Source organism: Perca flavescens, chromosome 19, assembly GCF_004354835.1.
Source record: "Perca flavescens isolate YP-PL-M2 chromosome 19, PFLA_1.0, whole genome shotgun sequence".
Lineage (NCBI taxonomy): Eukaryota > Metazoa > Chordata > Actinopteri > Perciformes > Percidae > Perca > Perca flavescens.
In genome coordinates this window covers 522,838-537,898 of record NC_041349.1, presented here as the reverse complement: position 1 = coordinate 537,898, position 15,061 = coordinate 522,838, and the positions used below count along the sequence as shown (strand labels likewise).

Below are 15,061 nucleotides of genomic sequence, written 5' to 3'. Positions count from 1 at the left end.
ACTTTTTCCCAGTGGAGGAGGAAGGTCATCTCTGTCTGACCCAGTTGGTGGTCACTGAGCCTTTAGTCAGGATCCGTCTCTTCTTCGTATCTCTGACAGTGTGAATATAATGTGTCTAATAACAATTTAGTCTTCTTTGTTTCCTTTCTCCAATGTTCTAAATATTGGTCTTTTGAATGATTCATAAGAAGCTCATCCCTGTGTATCACCAGATGTCCAGTGACAGAGCAGCATGGAGACCCTCAGAATGACAAAGCACGCCTGAACTTGGTTATATGGGCCCAGTGTCCACAAACTGCAGCCATGAAGGCTATTTCTACATCCACTGAGGGTGTCTCTGCCCTGCTGGCTGTGATGGAGAAATTGTGGCTTCAGAGCACAGACGGTTAATGCAATGAAGGATGATGACATGGTTAGGATCTCAAAAGCCAATAGTGTCCATTACACCAGTGCAAAGTGGAGCCTTAAGAGTATAAGCACAGCCAGAATAGTGAGAAGACACCATCAGGAGATGGAGGAGGGCCCTACATATGGTGCTGGCATGGATATGGAGACTGTAAACTAACTTGGGGGAACCAGGCTGTGTGATGGTTGTTTTCTGCCAGTTTGAAGTTTGTGATGTAATGGTCTTCAGTTGAAGGCCATGTTGATGTGTGGTTTTGGATGTTATGATCAGTGATGGATGAAGCAGTAATGAGTTGTGGATGTTAAACAGTGTGATACATGGATCTTACTTGGACCTGAAGGGATATGTGTCTGTAATTCATGGCTTTTATTAGAAATTAGTGGAATTTTGCTATAAAAATCTTTAAAGCCCGTTTTCTCAAAATGACTTTTCTCTCATACTCCAAGAACAAAATCTCCACTTCAGTAGCACCTTTATATACCACACTTTCCAGTCTTGTACCTAGTTATATTATGAAGACAATTACAGAGGGATTTGTAAATATATTATTCCTAGCCTGATTTATATAACATTAAATTCCAAAAAACATGGCAAAAATCGTTTTTTTATGGCTATTGACAGTATCTTCTGATTTACAGGATAACAAAAGTAGATATCCATAAATCCCTCTGTAATTTTTTTTCCCATCTAATATGTGAACACAATGAAAAAATAATTTTGAACGTGGCTTTATCCAATACTCAGATTTCGTTTTTAAAATATATGCAAATTAGCGCGTTTTTCATTAGATAATGCATCATTTGCATATTTAAACATTAAATTACAGAAAACTTGTAATATATTTTTTTCTCATCTTAATGTAAGTAATCAACTGGCAGAGTGTCATGGTGATATCTGCTAGTTAAAAAACATTCCCTATTCACCTGTAGTGTCTCGCCTTAATGTGTAATATAACAACCTCCTCTATAGTAGCTTTTAGTGGTAACATATTAATTCAATAGTAATCAATAATAATGCAATATCTAGTTATCCAAAATACCATTTCAAAATGTTGTTTATAATATAGACTTTAAATGAAAATATTAGACATACCGGTCTTTGAATCGTTGGTCTAAAAGAGTGGCAACTGCATCCAAGCGCTCATTCTCGATGGTGTTGAATCTTTTCTGGACAGCCTCAAGAAGGGTTGTGTACCAGAGTCTGGTAGGACCGGGCTAATGTACCAGAGTCTGGTAGGACCAGGCTAGTGTACCAGAGTCTGGTAGGACCAGGCTAGTGTACCAGAGTCTGGTAGAACCAGACTAATGTATCAGAGTCTGGTAGAACCAGGCTAGTGTACCAGAGTCTTGTAGAACCAGGCTAGTGTACCAGAGTCTGGTAGGACCGGGCTAATGTACCAGAGTCTGGTAGAACCGGGCTAATGTACCAGAGTCTGGTAGAACCGGGCTAATGTACCAGAGTCTGGTAGGACCGGGCTAATGTACCAGAGTCTGGTAGGACCGGGCTAATGTACCAGAGTCTGGTAGGACCAGGCTAGTGGACCAGAGTCTGGTAGGACCAGGCTAGTGGACCAGAGTCTGGTAGGACCAGGCTAATGTACCAGAGTCTGGTAGGACCGGGCTAATGTACCAGAGTCTGGTAGAACCAGGCTAGTGGACCAGAGTCTGGTAGGACCAGGCTAGTGTACCAGAGTCTCGTAGGACCAGGCTAGTGTACCAGAGTCTGGTAGGACCAGGCTAATTTACCAGAGTCTGGTAGAACCAGACTAATGTATCGGAGTCTGGTAGGACCCGGCTAGTGTACCAGAGTCTGGTAGGACCAGACTAATGTACCAGAGTCTGGTAGGACCGGGCTAGTGTACCAGAGTCTGGTAGGACCAGACTAATGTACCAGAGTCTGGTAGGACCAGACTAATGTATCAGAGTCTGGTAGGACCGGGCTAATGTACCAGAGTATGGTAGGACCAGGCTAGTGTACCAGACTCTGGTAGGACCAGGCTAGTGTACCAGAGTCTGGTAGAACCAGGCTAGTGTACCAGACTCTGGTAGGACCAGGCTAGTGTACCAGAGTCTGGTAGTACCAGACTAGTGTACCAGAGTCTGGTAGGACCAGGCTAGTGTACCAGGGTCTGGTAGAACCAGGCTAGTGTACCAGAGTCTGGTAGAACCAGGCTAGTGTACCAGAATCTGGTTGGACCAGGCTAGTGTACCAGAGTCTGGTAGAACCAGGCTAGTGTACCAGAGTCTGGTAGGCCCAGGCTAGTGTACCAGAGTCTGGTAGGACCGGGCTAATGTACCAGAGTCTGGTAGGACCAGGCTAGTGTACCAGAGTCTGGTAGGACCAGGCTAGTGTACCAGAGTCTGGTAGGACCAGGCTAGTGTACCAGGGTCTGGTAGAACCAGGCTAGTGGACCAGAGTCTGGTAGAACCAGGCTAGTGTACCAGAGTCTGGTAGGCCCAGGCTAGTGTACCAGAGTCTGGTAGGCCCAAGCTAGCGTACCAGACTCTGGTAGGACCAGACTAATGTACCACAGTCTGGTAGGACCGGGCTAATGTACCAGAGTCTGATAGGACCGGGCTAGTGTACCAGGGTCTGGTAGGACCGGGCTAGAGTACCAGAGTCTGGTAGGACCGGGCTAATGGACCAGAGTTTGGTAGGACCGGGCTAATGGACCAGAGTCTGGTAGGACCAGGCTACAGTAAACTCCCCTCTACACTAATAACACAAAGAAAAGATGTCTGAATATATGTATCTAACCTGTCTGTCTCTCTCTAACCTGTTTGTATCTAACCTGTCTGTCTCTAACCTGTCTCTCTCTCTAACCTGTCTCTCTCTAACCTGTCTCTCTCTTACCTGTCTGTCTTCAGGACGAGTCTAACCGCAGTGGGGGGGAAGTTTTTCTGTCTGTCTGTCTCTAACCTGTCTCTCTCTCTAACCTGTCTGTCTTCAGGATGAGTCTAACCGCAGCGGGGGGAAGTGGATCATCCGTCTGCGTAAGGGTTTAGCGAGCCGGTTCTGGGAGAACATCATCCTGTCTTTCTCTCTAACCTGTCTCTCTCTCTAACCTGTCTGTCTCTAACCTGTCTCTCTCTCTAACCTGTCTGTCTCTAACCTGTCTCTCTCTCTGACCTGTCTGTCTTCAGGATGAGTCTAACCGCAGCGGGGGGAAGTGGATCATCCGACTGCGTAAGGGTCTAGCAAGCCGGTTCTGGGAGAACATCATCCTGGCCATGCTGGGGGAGCAGTTCATGGTGGGGGAGGAGATCTGTGGAGCTGTCGTCTCCATACGCTTCCAGGTAATATACTGCAGTACTACTAGCGTACTACTGTGATACTACTACAGATCTACTGCAGTTATACTGCCACGGAGAGAGTATGTACGTACAGTACGTACAGTAGAGTAGAGTACGGGAAATAATTAGGGCTGGGCGATATATCTGAAAACTGTATTGCGATATAAGTGTTTCATATCGGTCGATATCAATAATTATTGATATTTTTTATGACCTATTTAAAATAAGGACCAGGAGAAAAATATATATTAAATTTAAACATTTTTATTTTAAACTTAACCTTCCTCTGATTATAATCCCCTCAGTTATAAAGCAGGAATGTCAACACAACCATGGAAAACACTCAAATAATTAAAATGTAAACAGGTCTAAAATCATAATGAACACTTAACAATTACCTCTTAACATTAAGGTGCAAAATTAAAGAATAAGTAAGAAATGCTTCATAAAGTGTCATAAAATAGTGCAAAATGTTAAATATAAGAAACCTGAGAAACTATTTTCTGCAGGTTTAGTGCTAGGTTGGTAACCTGGCTTCTGGACAGACATGTCTGCCTTCGTTATTTCTTTGTAGCGTTTAGTAAGGCGTTGATGCAGAGTACCTCTCCATGGTGGTCTGCTGCTTGTAGTGTTTAGTAAGGCGTTGATGCAGAGTACCTCTCCATGGTGGTCTGCTACTTGTAGTGTTTAGTAAGGCGCTGATGCAGAGTACCTCTCCATGGTGGTCTGCTGCTTGTAGTGTTTAGTAAGGCGTTGATGCAGAGTACCTCTCCATGGTGGTCTGCTGCTTGTAGTGTTTAGTAAGGTGCTGATGCAGAGTACCTCTCCATGGTGGTCTGCTGCTTGTAGTGTTAAGTAAGGCGCTGATGCAGAGTACCTCTCCATGGTGGTCTGCTGCTTGTAGTGTTTAGTAAGGTGCTGATGCAGAGTACCTCTCCATGGTGGTCTGCTGCTTGTAGTGTTTAGTAAGGTGCTGATGCAGAGTACCTCTCCATGGCGGTCTGCTGCTTGTAGTGTTTAGTAAGGTGCTAATGCAGAGTACCTCTCCATGGTGGTCTGCTGCTTGTAGTGTTAAGTAAGGCGCTGATGCAGAGTACCTCTCCATGGTGGTCTGCTGCTTGTAGTGTTTAGTAAGGTGCTGATGCAGAGTACCTCTCCATGGTGGTCTGCTGCTTGTAGTGTTTAGTAAGGTGCTGATGCAGAGTACCTCTCCATGGCGGTCTGCTGCTTGTAGTGTTTAGTAAGGTGCTAATGCAGAGTACCTCTCCATGGCGGTCTGCTGCTTATAGTGTTTAGTAAGGTGCTAATGCAGAATACCTCTCCATGGTGGTCTGCTGCTTGTAGTGTTTAGTAAGGCGCTGATGCAGAGTACCTCTCCATGGTGGTCTGCTGCTTGTAGTGTTTAGTAAGGTGCTGATGCAGAGTACCTCTCCATGGTGGTCTGCTGCTTGTAGTGTTTAGTAAGGTGCTGATGCAGAGTACCTCTCCATGGTGGTCTGCTGCTTGTAGTGTTTAGTAAGGTGCTGAGGCAGAGTACCTCTCCATGGTGGTCTGCTGATTGTACCTCTCCATGGGTGGTCTGCTGCTTGTAGTGTTTAGTAAGGTGCCAAACATGATACTGTTACATGATTGGCTGTTAGAGTGTCACTCCCCACGTTGCTAGGTTGCCAGAGAGTGAGTGCCTTTGTTCATGCAACCAAACTTGCTTCACAATCTCTGGTTTCTTCTGATGAAGAAAAACAAGTTATCGAACGTTTTATCGACCGCATTTTCTATTGATATTGATTACGTGTCTATCGCGATATATATCGTTATCGTTTTATCGCCCAGCCCTAGAAATAATGCAAAACTCCCGTCAGTAAAGAAGCAAAGACAATGTGCTTGTTTTTTATTACAAACTTTCTCTCTCCCTGTCTCTCCACCTGTCTGTCTCTCTCCCTGTCTCTCTCCCTGTCTGTCTCTCTATCTGTCTGTCTCTTTCCCTGTCTCTCTTCCTGTCTGTCTCTCTACCTGTCTGTCTCTCTCCCTGTCTCTCTCCCTGTCTGTGTCTCTATCTATCTGTCTGTCTCTTTCCCTCTGTCTCTTTCCCTGTCTCTCTCTCTCCCTGTCTGTCTCTCTCCCTGTCTGTCTCTTTCCCTGTCTCTCCACCTATCTGTCTCTCTCCCTGTCTATCTACCTGTCTGTCTACCTGTCTGTCTCTCAGGAGGACATCCTGTCTATCTGGAACAGGACGTCCAACGACCAGACAACGACGTCCAGAATCAGAGACACGCTGAGACGAGTCCTGAACCTCCCGACCAACTCTATCATGGAGTACAAGACCCACACAGACAGCCTCAGGTACTACTATACTACTACTACTGTAGTACTACTACTGACCAACTCTATCATGGAGTACAAGACCCAAACAGACAGCCTCAGGTACTACTATACTACTACTACTACTGTAGTACTACTACTGACCAACTCTATCATGGAGTACAAGACCCACACAGACAGCCTCAGGTACTACTATACTACTACTACTGTGTAGTACTTTTACTGACCAACTCTATCATGGAGTACAAGACCCACACAGACAGCCTCAGGTACTACTATACTACTACTACTACTGTAGTACTACTACTGACCAACTCTATCATGGAGTACAAGACCCACACAGACAGCCTCAGGTACTACTATACTACTACTACTATAGTACTACTACTGACCAACTCTATCATGGAGTACAAGACCCACACAGACAGCCTCAGGTACTACTATACTACTACTACTGTAGTACTACTACTGACCAACTCTATCATGGAGTACAAGACCCACACAGACAGCCTCAGGTACTACTATATACTACTACTACTGTAGTACTTTTACTGACCAACTCTATCATGGAGTACAAGACCCACACAGACAGCCTCAGGTACTACTATACTACTACTACTGTAGTACTACTACTGACCAACTCTATCATGGAGTACAAGACCCACACAGACAGCCTCAGGTACTACTATACTACTACTACTACTGTAGTACTACTACTGACCAACTCTATCATGGAGTACAAGACCCACACAGACAGCCTCAGGTACTACTATACTACTACTACTGTAGTACTACTACTGACCAACTCTATCATGGAGTACAAGACCCACACAGACAGCCTCAGGTACTACTATACTACTACTACTACTGTAGTACTACTACTGACCAACTCTATCATGGAGTACAAGACCCAAACAGACAGCCTCAGGTACTACTATACTACTACTACTGTAGTACTACTACTGACCAACTCTATCATGGAGTACAAGACCCACACAGACAGCCTCAGGTACTACTATACTACTACTACTGTAGTACTACTACTGACCAACTCTATCATGGAGTACAAGACCCACACAGACAGCCTCAGGTACTACTATACTACTACTACTACTGTAGTACTACTACTGACCAACTCTATCATGGAGTACAAGACCCACACAGACAGCCTCAGGTACTACTATACTACTACAACTACTGTGTAGTACTACTACTGACCAACTCTATCATGGAGTACAAGACCCAAACAGACAGCCTCAGGTACTACTATACTACTACTACTACTGTAGTACTACTACTGACCAACTCTATCATGGAGTACAAGACCCACACAGACAGCCTCAGGTACTACTATACTACTACTACTATAGTACTACTACTGACCAACTCTCATGGAGTACAAGACCCACACAGACAGCCTCAGGTACTACTACTACTACTACTACTGTAGTACTACTACTGACCAACTCTATCATGGAGTACAAGACCCAAACAGACAGCCTCAGGTACTACTATACTACTACTACTGTAGTACTACTACTGACCAACTCTATCATGGAGTACAAGACCCACACAGACAGCCTCAGGTACTACTATACTACTACTACTACTACTGTAGTACTACTACTGACCAACTCTATCATGGAGTACAAGACCCACACAGACAGCCTCAGGTACTACTATAATACTACTACTGTAGTACTACTACTGACCAACTCTATCATGGAGTACAAGACCCACACAGACAGCCTCAGGTACTACTATACTACTACTACTACTGTAGTACTACAACCAACTCTATCATGGAGTACAAGACCCAAACAGACAGCCTCAGGTACTACTATACTACTACTACTACTGTAGTACTACTACTGACCAACTCTATCATGGAGTACAAGACCCACACAGACAGCCTCAGGTAATACTATACTACTACTACTACTACTACTGTAGTACTACTGCTGACCAACTCTATCATGGAGTACAAGACCCACACAGACAGCCTCAGGTACTACTATACTACTACTGTACTACTACTGACCAACTCTACTGGAGTACAAGACCCACTACTGGTACCAACTCTATCCAATCATGAGTACAAGACCCACACAGACAGCCTCAGGTACTACTATACTACTACTACTGTAGTATTACTACCGACCAACTCTATCATGGAGTACAAGACCCACACAGACAGACTCAGGTACTACTATACTACTACTGTAGTACTACTGCTGACCAACTCTATCATGGAGTACAAGACCCACACAGACAGCCTCAGGTACTACTATACTACTACTACTACTACTACTGTAGTACTACTACTGACCAACTCTATCATGGAGTACAAGACCCACACAGACAGCCTCAGGTACTACTATACTACTACTACTACTGTAGTACTACTACTGACCAACTCTATCATGGAGTACAAGACCCACACAGACAGCCTCAGGTACTACTATACTACTACTGTAGTACTACTACTGACCAACTCCATCATGGAGTACAAGACCCACACAGACAGCCTCAGGTACTACTATACTACTACTACTACTACTACTGACCAACTCTATCATGAAGTACAAGACCCACACAGACAGCCTCAGGTACTACTATACTACTACTACTGTAGTACTACTACTGACCAACTCTATCATGGAGTACAAGACCCACACAGACAGCCTCAGGTACTACTATACTACTACTACTGACCAACTCCATCATGGAGTACAAGACCCACACAGACAGCCTCAGGTACTACTATATTACTACTACTACTGACCAACTCTATCATGGAGTACAAGACCCACACAGACAGCCTCAAGTACTACTATACTACTACTACTACTGTAGTACTACTACCGACCAACTCTATCATGGAGTACAAGACCCACACAGACAGCCTCAGGTACTACTATACTACTACTACTACTGTAGTACTACTACCGACCAACTCTATCATGGAGTACACGACCCACACAGACAGCCAGGGGTACAACTATACTACTACTACTACTACTACTGTAGTACTACTACTGACCAACTCTATCATGGAGTACAAGACCCACACAGACAGCCTCAGGTACTACTATACTACTACTACTGTAGTACTACTACTGACCAACTATCATGGAGTACAAGACCCACACAGACAGCCTCAGGTACTACTACTACTACTGTAGTACTACTACTGACCAACTCTATCATGGAGTACAAGACCCACACAGACAGCCTCAGGTACTACTATACTACTACTACTACTGTAGTACTACTACTGACCAACTCTATCATGAAGTACAAGACCCACACAGACAGCCTCAGGTACTACTATACTACTACTACTGTAGTACTACTACTGACCAACTCCATCATGGAGTACAAGACCCACACAGACAGCCTCAGGTACTACTATATTACTACTACTACTGTAGCACTACTACTGACCAACTCTATCATGGAGTACAAGACCCACACAGACAGCCTCAGGTACTACTATACTACTACTACTACTACTACTACTGTAGTACTACTACTGACCAACTCCATCATGGAGTACAAGACCCACACAGACAGCCTCAGGTACTACTATACTACTACTACTACTACTACTACTACTGTAGTACTACTACTGACCAACTCCATTATGGAGTACAAGACCCACACAGACAGCCTCATATACTACTATACTACTAATACTGTAGTACTACTACTGACCAACTCTATCATGGAGTACAAGACCCACACAGACAGCCTCAGGTACTACTATACTACTACTACTGTAGTACTACTACTGACCAACTCCATCATGGAGTGCAAGACCCACACAGACAGCTTCAGGTACTACTATACTACTACTACTACTACTGTAGTACTACTGTGACCAACTCCATCATGGAGTACAAGACCCACACAGACTACTACTACCTTAGTTTAGAGGTGGAAGTAGCTCAGTCCGTAGGGAGTTGAGTTGTGAACCGGAGGGTTGCTGGTTCAAGTCCCTGTACGGACCAAAGTATGGTGGTGGACTGGTAGCTGGAGAGGTGCTAGTTCACCTCCTGGGCACTGCCAATGTGCCCTTGAGCAAGGCACTGAACTGTTCGGGGTGCCTTTCCATGGGCAGCCCCCCCACTCTGATATCTCTCCATTAGTACATGTAGAGGTACTGAGCATGGCCCCCCCCACTCTGATATCTCTCCATTAGTACATGTAGAGGTACTGAGCATGGGCAGCCCCCACTCTGATATCTCTCCATTAGTACATGTAGAGGTATCATGAGCATGGCCCCCATTAGTACACTCTGATATCTCTCCATTAGTACATGTAGAGGTACTGAGCATGTGCAGCCCCCACTCTGATATCTCTCCATTAGTACATGTAGAGGTACTGAGCATGGCCCCCCCACTCTGATATTTCTCCATTAGTACATGTAGAGGTACTGAGCATGCCCCCCACTCTGATATCTCTCCATTAGTACATGTAGAGGTACTGAGCATGGCCCCCCACTCTGATATCTCTCCATTAGTACATGTAGAGGTACTGAGCATGGCCCCCCCATTAGTACACTCTGATATCTCCCATTAGTACATGTAGAGGTACTGAGCATGACCCCCCATCTCTGATATCTCTCCATTAGTACATGTAGAGGTACTGAGCATGGCCCCCACTCTGATATCTCTCCATTAGTACATGTAGAGGTACTGAGCATGGCCCCCCCCACTCTGATATCTCTCCATTAGTACATGTAGAGGTACTGAGCATGGCATTAGTACATGTAGAGGTACTGAGCATGATATCTCTCCATTAGTACATGTAGAGGTACTGAGCATGGCCCCCCACTCTGATATCTCTCCATTAGTACATGTAGAGGTACTGAGCATGGCCCCCCCACTCTGATATCTCTCCATTAGTACATGTAGAGATACTGAGTGTTCAGGCCTGTGTGTAATAATAACAATAGGGTGAAGACATTGTAACTTGTGTGATAAATATGATGTAAACAGGTTCCAGGTCTGAGTTTAGACTTTATTAACCCGAGAGGAGATAAGAGCAGCAGACAGGCTGGTGAGAGAGATCAGCAGCATCTCTGTTCAGCAGGTTGTTGTTTAGTTCCTGAGGTCTCTGTTGACCTGTAGTCACCTGAACGCAGCATCTCTGTTCAGCAGGTTGTTGTTTAGTTCCTGAGGTCTCTGTTGACCTGTAGTCACCTGAACGCAGCATCTCTGTTCAGCAGGTTGTTGTTTAGTTCCTGAGGTCTCTGTTGACCTGTAGTCACCTGAACGCAGCATCTCTGTTCAGCAGTTTGTTTAGTCTCTGAGGTCTCTGTTGACCTGTAGTCACCTGAACGCAGCATCTCTGTTCAGCAGTTTGTTGTTTAGTTCCTGAGGTCTCTGTTGACCTGTAGTCACCTGAACGCAGCGTCTGTTCAGCAGTTGTTTAGTCCTGACTCTTTGACCTTTCACCTGACTCCCAGTTCAGTTCCTTCAGCAGCCAATCAGAAACAGAGCTGCTGATGACCTGTCAGTTACCAGGAGCAGCATCTGATGTTGAACAGCAGAGAGACAGAAGGATCTCTGTTGACCTGTAGGTTCATCACGGTATCTCTGTTCCTTTGTTGTTTAGACCTGCTCAGGTGTCTCACCTGGACTCAGACTCTGGAAAGTCCCTTTAATACATAAACTAATAAATGATTCCTTAATAATCAACAGAGCTGGGATGACTCATCAGTTACCAGACTCTGAGCAGTGTGATGTTTTAATACAGAAAACTCTGATACATGATTATTAATAACCACCTTTAGGGGACCTAGTCTGGTTGAGGGACTCAGACTCCTCCCCTTTAATACATAAACTAATAAATGATTATTAATAACCCACCGGGGGGGATACTCTGGTTGAGACTCTGACTCCTCCCCCTTTAATACATAAACTAATACATGATTATTAATAACCCACCGGGGGGGATACTCTGGTTGAGACTCTGACTCCTCCCCCTTTAATACATAAACTAATACATGATTATTAATAACCCACTGGGGGGGATACTCTTGTTGAGACTCTGACTCCTCCCCCTTTAATACATAAACTAATAAATGATTATTAATAACCACCGGGGGGGTAGTCTGGTTGAGATTCAGGATCTCTTTAAAAGAGAGTCCTGGCTGAGACAGCAGCATGAAGAGTTTAATATAAAAGAAGAACCAGACTGAAAGCTCAGTGTTCAGTACCAGGAGGTTTCCATTCAGAGGTCAGATAGTCTTCATACTAATAACATAATAATAGTTTAAGGTGGAGAGGAGGAAGCCCCAAACCCAGTCCTGGTCCAGGACCATAGTGTGTCTGATAGAGGAGTCAGTAGAGGACATAGTCTGTGTGTCTGATAGAGGAGTCAGTAGAGGACATAGTCTGTGTGTCTGATAGAGGAGTCAGTAGAGGACATAGTCTGTGTGTCTGATAGAGGAGTCAGTAGAGAACATAGTCTGTCTGATAGAGGAGTCAGTAGAGAACATAGTCTGTCTGTCTGATAGTCTGATAGAGGAGTCTGATAGAGTAGAGAACATAGTGTGTGTGTGTGTCTGATAGAGGAGTGTCAGTAGAGAAACATATAGTGTGTCTGTGTGTCTGATAGAGGAGAACATCAGTAGAGGACATAGTCTGTCTGTGTGTCTGATAGAGGAGTCAGTAGAGGACATAGTCTGTCTGTGTGTCTGATAGAGGAGTCAGTAGAGAACATAGTCTGTGTGTCTGATAGAGGAGCCAGTAGAGAACATAGTCTGTCTGTGTGTCTGATAGAGGAGTCAGTAGAGACCATAGTGTGTCTGTGTGTCTGATAGAGGAGTCAGTAGAGGACATAGTCTGTCTGTGTGTCTGATAGAGGAGTCAGTAGAGGACAGACATCTGGAGGTAGTTTGTGTAATATGACCTTATAAAGAATAATCTTTTAGTTTTTTATTCTATGGATGTATAAGGAAGTCAAACAGTGACTCTATAAATGTAGATGATACAGGAAACATATTCTTACTTAAACTATAATACTAATAGTCACACAAATCCACCAGAGTTTAGAACCCCTACAAAGAGACAGAGGAAGGGGACCGACATCCAGCGAAAAGACATACTGTACATCCCAGAAGAGGAACATTTTGGACATAGACTACCTTTTCTCAGCTAAACTTAACTGTAAAGACCACTAAGGCTGTTTTATGCTTCTGTGTCAACTCCACACTGTAGCTCCAGGTGTAGGAGCGATGGTGTATAACTGCTCTCCGTGGTTACGGAGGCTTGACTTTCTCAACAGCATGCAAAGTTCTTATTGGGATTACTGGTAAATCTGGTCAGAGTGGGTCAGACAGGCCGAGACAGTGTGGGTAGAACCAGAGGGGGTCAGTGGGTAGAACCAGAGGGGGTCAGTGTGGGTAGAACCAGAGGGGGAACCAGTCAGTGGGTAGAACCAGAGGGGGTCAGCGGGGGTAGAACCAGAGGGGGGTCAGTGTGGGTAGAACCAGAGGGGGAACCAGTGTGGGTCAGTGGGGTAGAACCAGAGTGGGTCAGTGTGGGTAGAACCAGAGAGGGGTCAGTGTGGGTAGAACCAGAGTGGGACAGCGTGGGTAGAACCAGAGGGGGTCAGTGTGGGTAGAACCAGAGTGGGACAGTGTGGGTAGAACCAGAGTGGGTCAGTGTGGGTAGAACCAGAGTGGGTCAGTGTGGGTCAGTGTGGGTCAGTGTGGGTAGAACCAGAGTGGGTCAGTGTGGGTCAGTGTGGGTAGAACCAGAGTGGGTCAGCGTGGGTAGAACCAGAGGGGGTCAGCGTGGGTAGAACCAGAGTGGGTCAGCGTGGGTTCGTTCACCTCGTTAGAAATCCATCCCATAATGTTGTCAGACACTCAGAATATTAATCTGAGTCTGTCAACAGCAACAACAGAAGTTTTGTGAAGGTAGATCCAAGCTGCAGCATTGTCCCATTAACTTCTATAGGATCAGGCAAAAGGATTTTAACAGGTTAACTTCTATAGGATCTTGTTTCCATCTCTCTCAATACTGGACCAGTTTCAGAGGTTGTTGATCCATCAGTCACTCTGACCCAGAAACATGGAGACATGGGGGCCAGGTTAAATACAAACACAAGTTACCCTTTAAACACGGAAAATATTTTGAAAATAAGTCTGAACTCTGAATAGTACAGTAGTAGTACTAGAGTAATAGTAGTACCTGAGTTCCTGTAACTAAGCTGTAGATGGTTCTGCCTCTTTATCAGAAAGTTATTAAACAGGAAACAGCTGATAGCGCTGGACGAGTCTCATCTTTTAGTCTGGCTGGAGAACCTAAACATGACCATCAGTCGACTTTAGACAACACCTGACCAATCAGATTCCACGATGTCCATCCACAACATATAAGGGTCGTGGGAATGAGACCTACGTGGTCGGATCTTTACGGATGAATGGGAGGTTAAACCTTTTCTGCTGACTGCTGATTCTAAGAGTTAATTGTTACAGCTAATACAGCTGAAGTGAAACTAAGTTACGTTTTTTAGTGAGGCATCGTTTATTTTTCATTTTGGTTTATTATTTTACACCCAGTTTGATTAACTTTGTCAGAACGATGATCTACAAACAGCTGACGGTTTAAATATGAAACGTTAACATATTAAATGTGTTTGTGTGTTTCAGGGACAACTCGAGCTTCAGAAACACAAAGATTTCCCTCTGAAGACCTCCTGACCAATCAGGACGCAGATCACCATCCTTACACTCTGCTGTGTGTGTGTGTGTGTGTGTGTGTGTGTGTGTGTGTGTGTGTGTGTGTGTGTGTGTGTGTGTGTGTGTGTGTGTGTGTGTGTGTGTGTGTGTGTGTGTGTGTGTGTGTGTGTGTGTGTGTGTGTGTGTGTGTGTGTGTGTGTGTGTGTGTGTGTGTGTGTGTGTGTGTGTGTGTGTGTGAACTGAAGTAGTTTGATATAGTATACTGAAGTATTTTATTGTTTGATTGATTATTGATCGGCAGCTGAATAATAAGTGAATTGAATCCAGACTGATGTGTAGATCAGG

The 15,061-nt window shown here is 44.7% G+C and overlaps 1 protein-coding gene across 1 annotated transcript in view; it reads left to right on the top strand.

Annotated features, from left to right (window-relative positions):
- Positions 1-14,835, top strand: part of eif4e2rs1 (eukaryotic translation initiation factor 4E family member 2 related sequence 1) — a 46,543-nt gene extending 31,708 nt beyond the window's left edge. The window contains exons 5-7 of the mRNA XM_028564193.1: positions 3,550-3,702; positions 5,903-6,039; positions 14,687-14,835. Of these exons, the coding sequence (XP_028419994.1) occupies positions 3,550-3,702; positions 5,903-6,039; positions 14,687-14,726 (330 nt within the window). The 3' untranslated portion in view covers positions 14,727-14,835. The remainder of the gene's footprint in view (positions 1-3,549; positions 3,703-5,902; positions 6,040-14,686) is intronic.
- Positions 14,836-15,061: the final 226 nt, after the last annotated feature.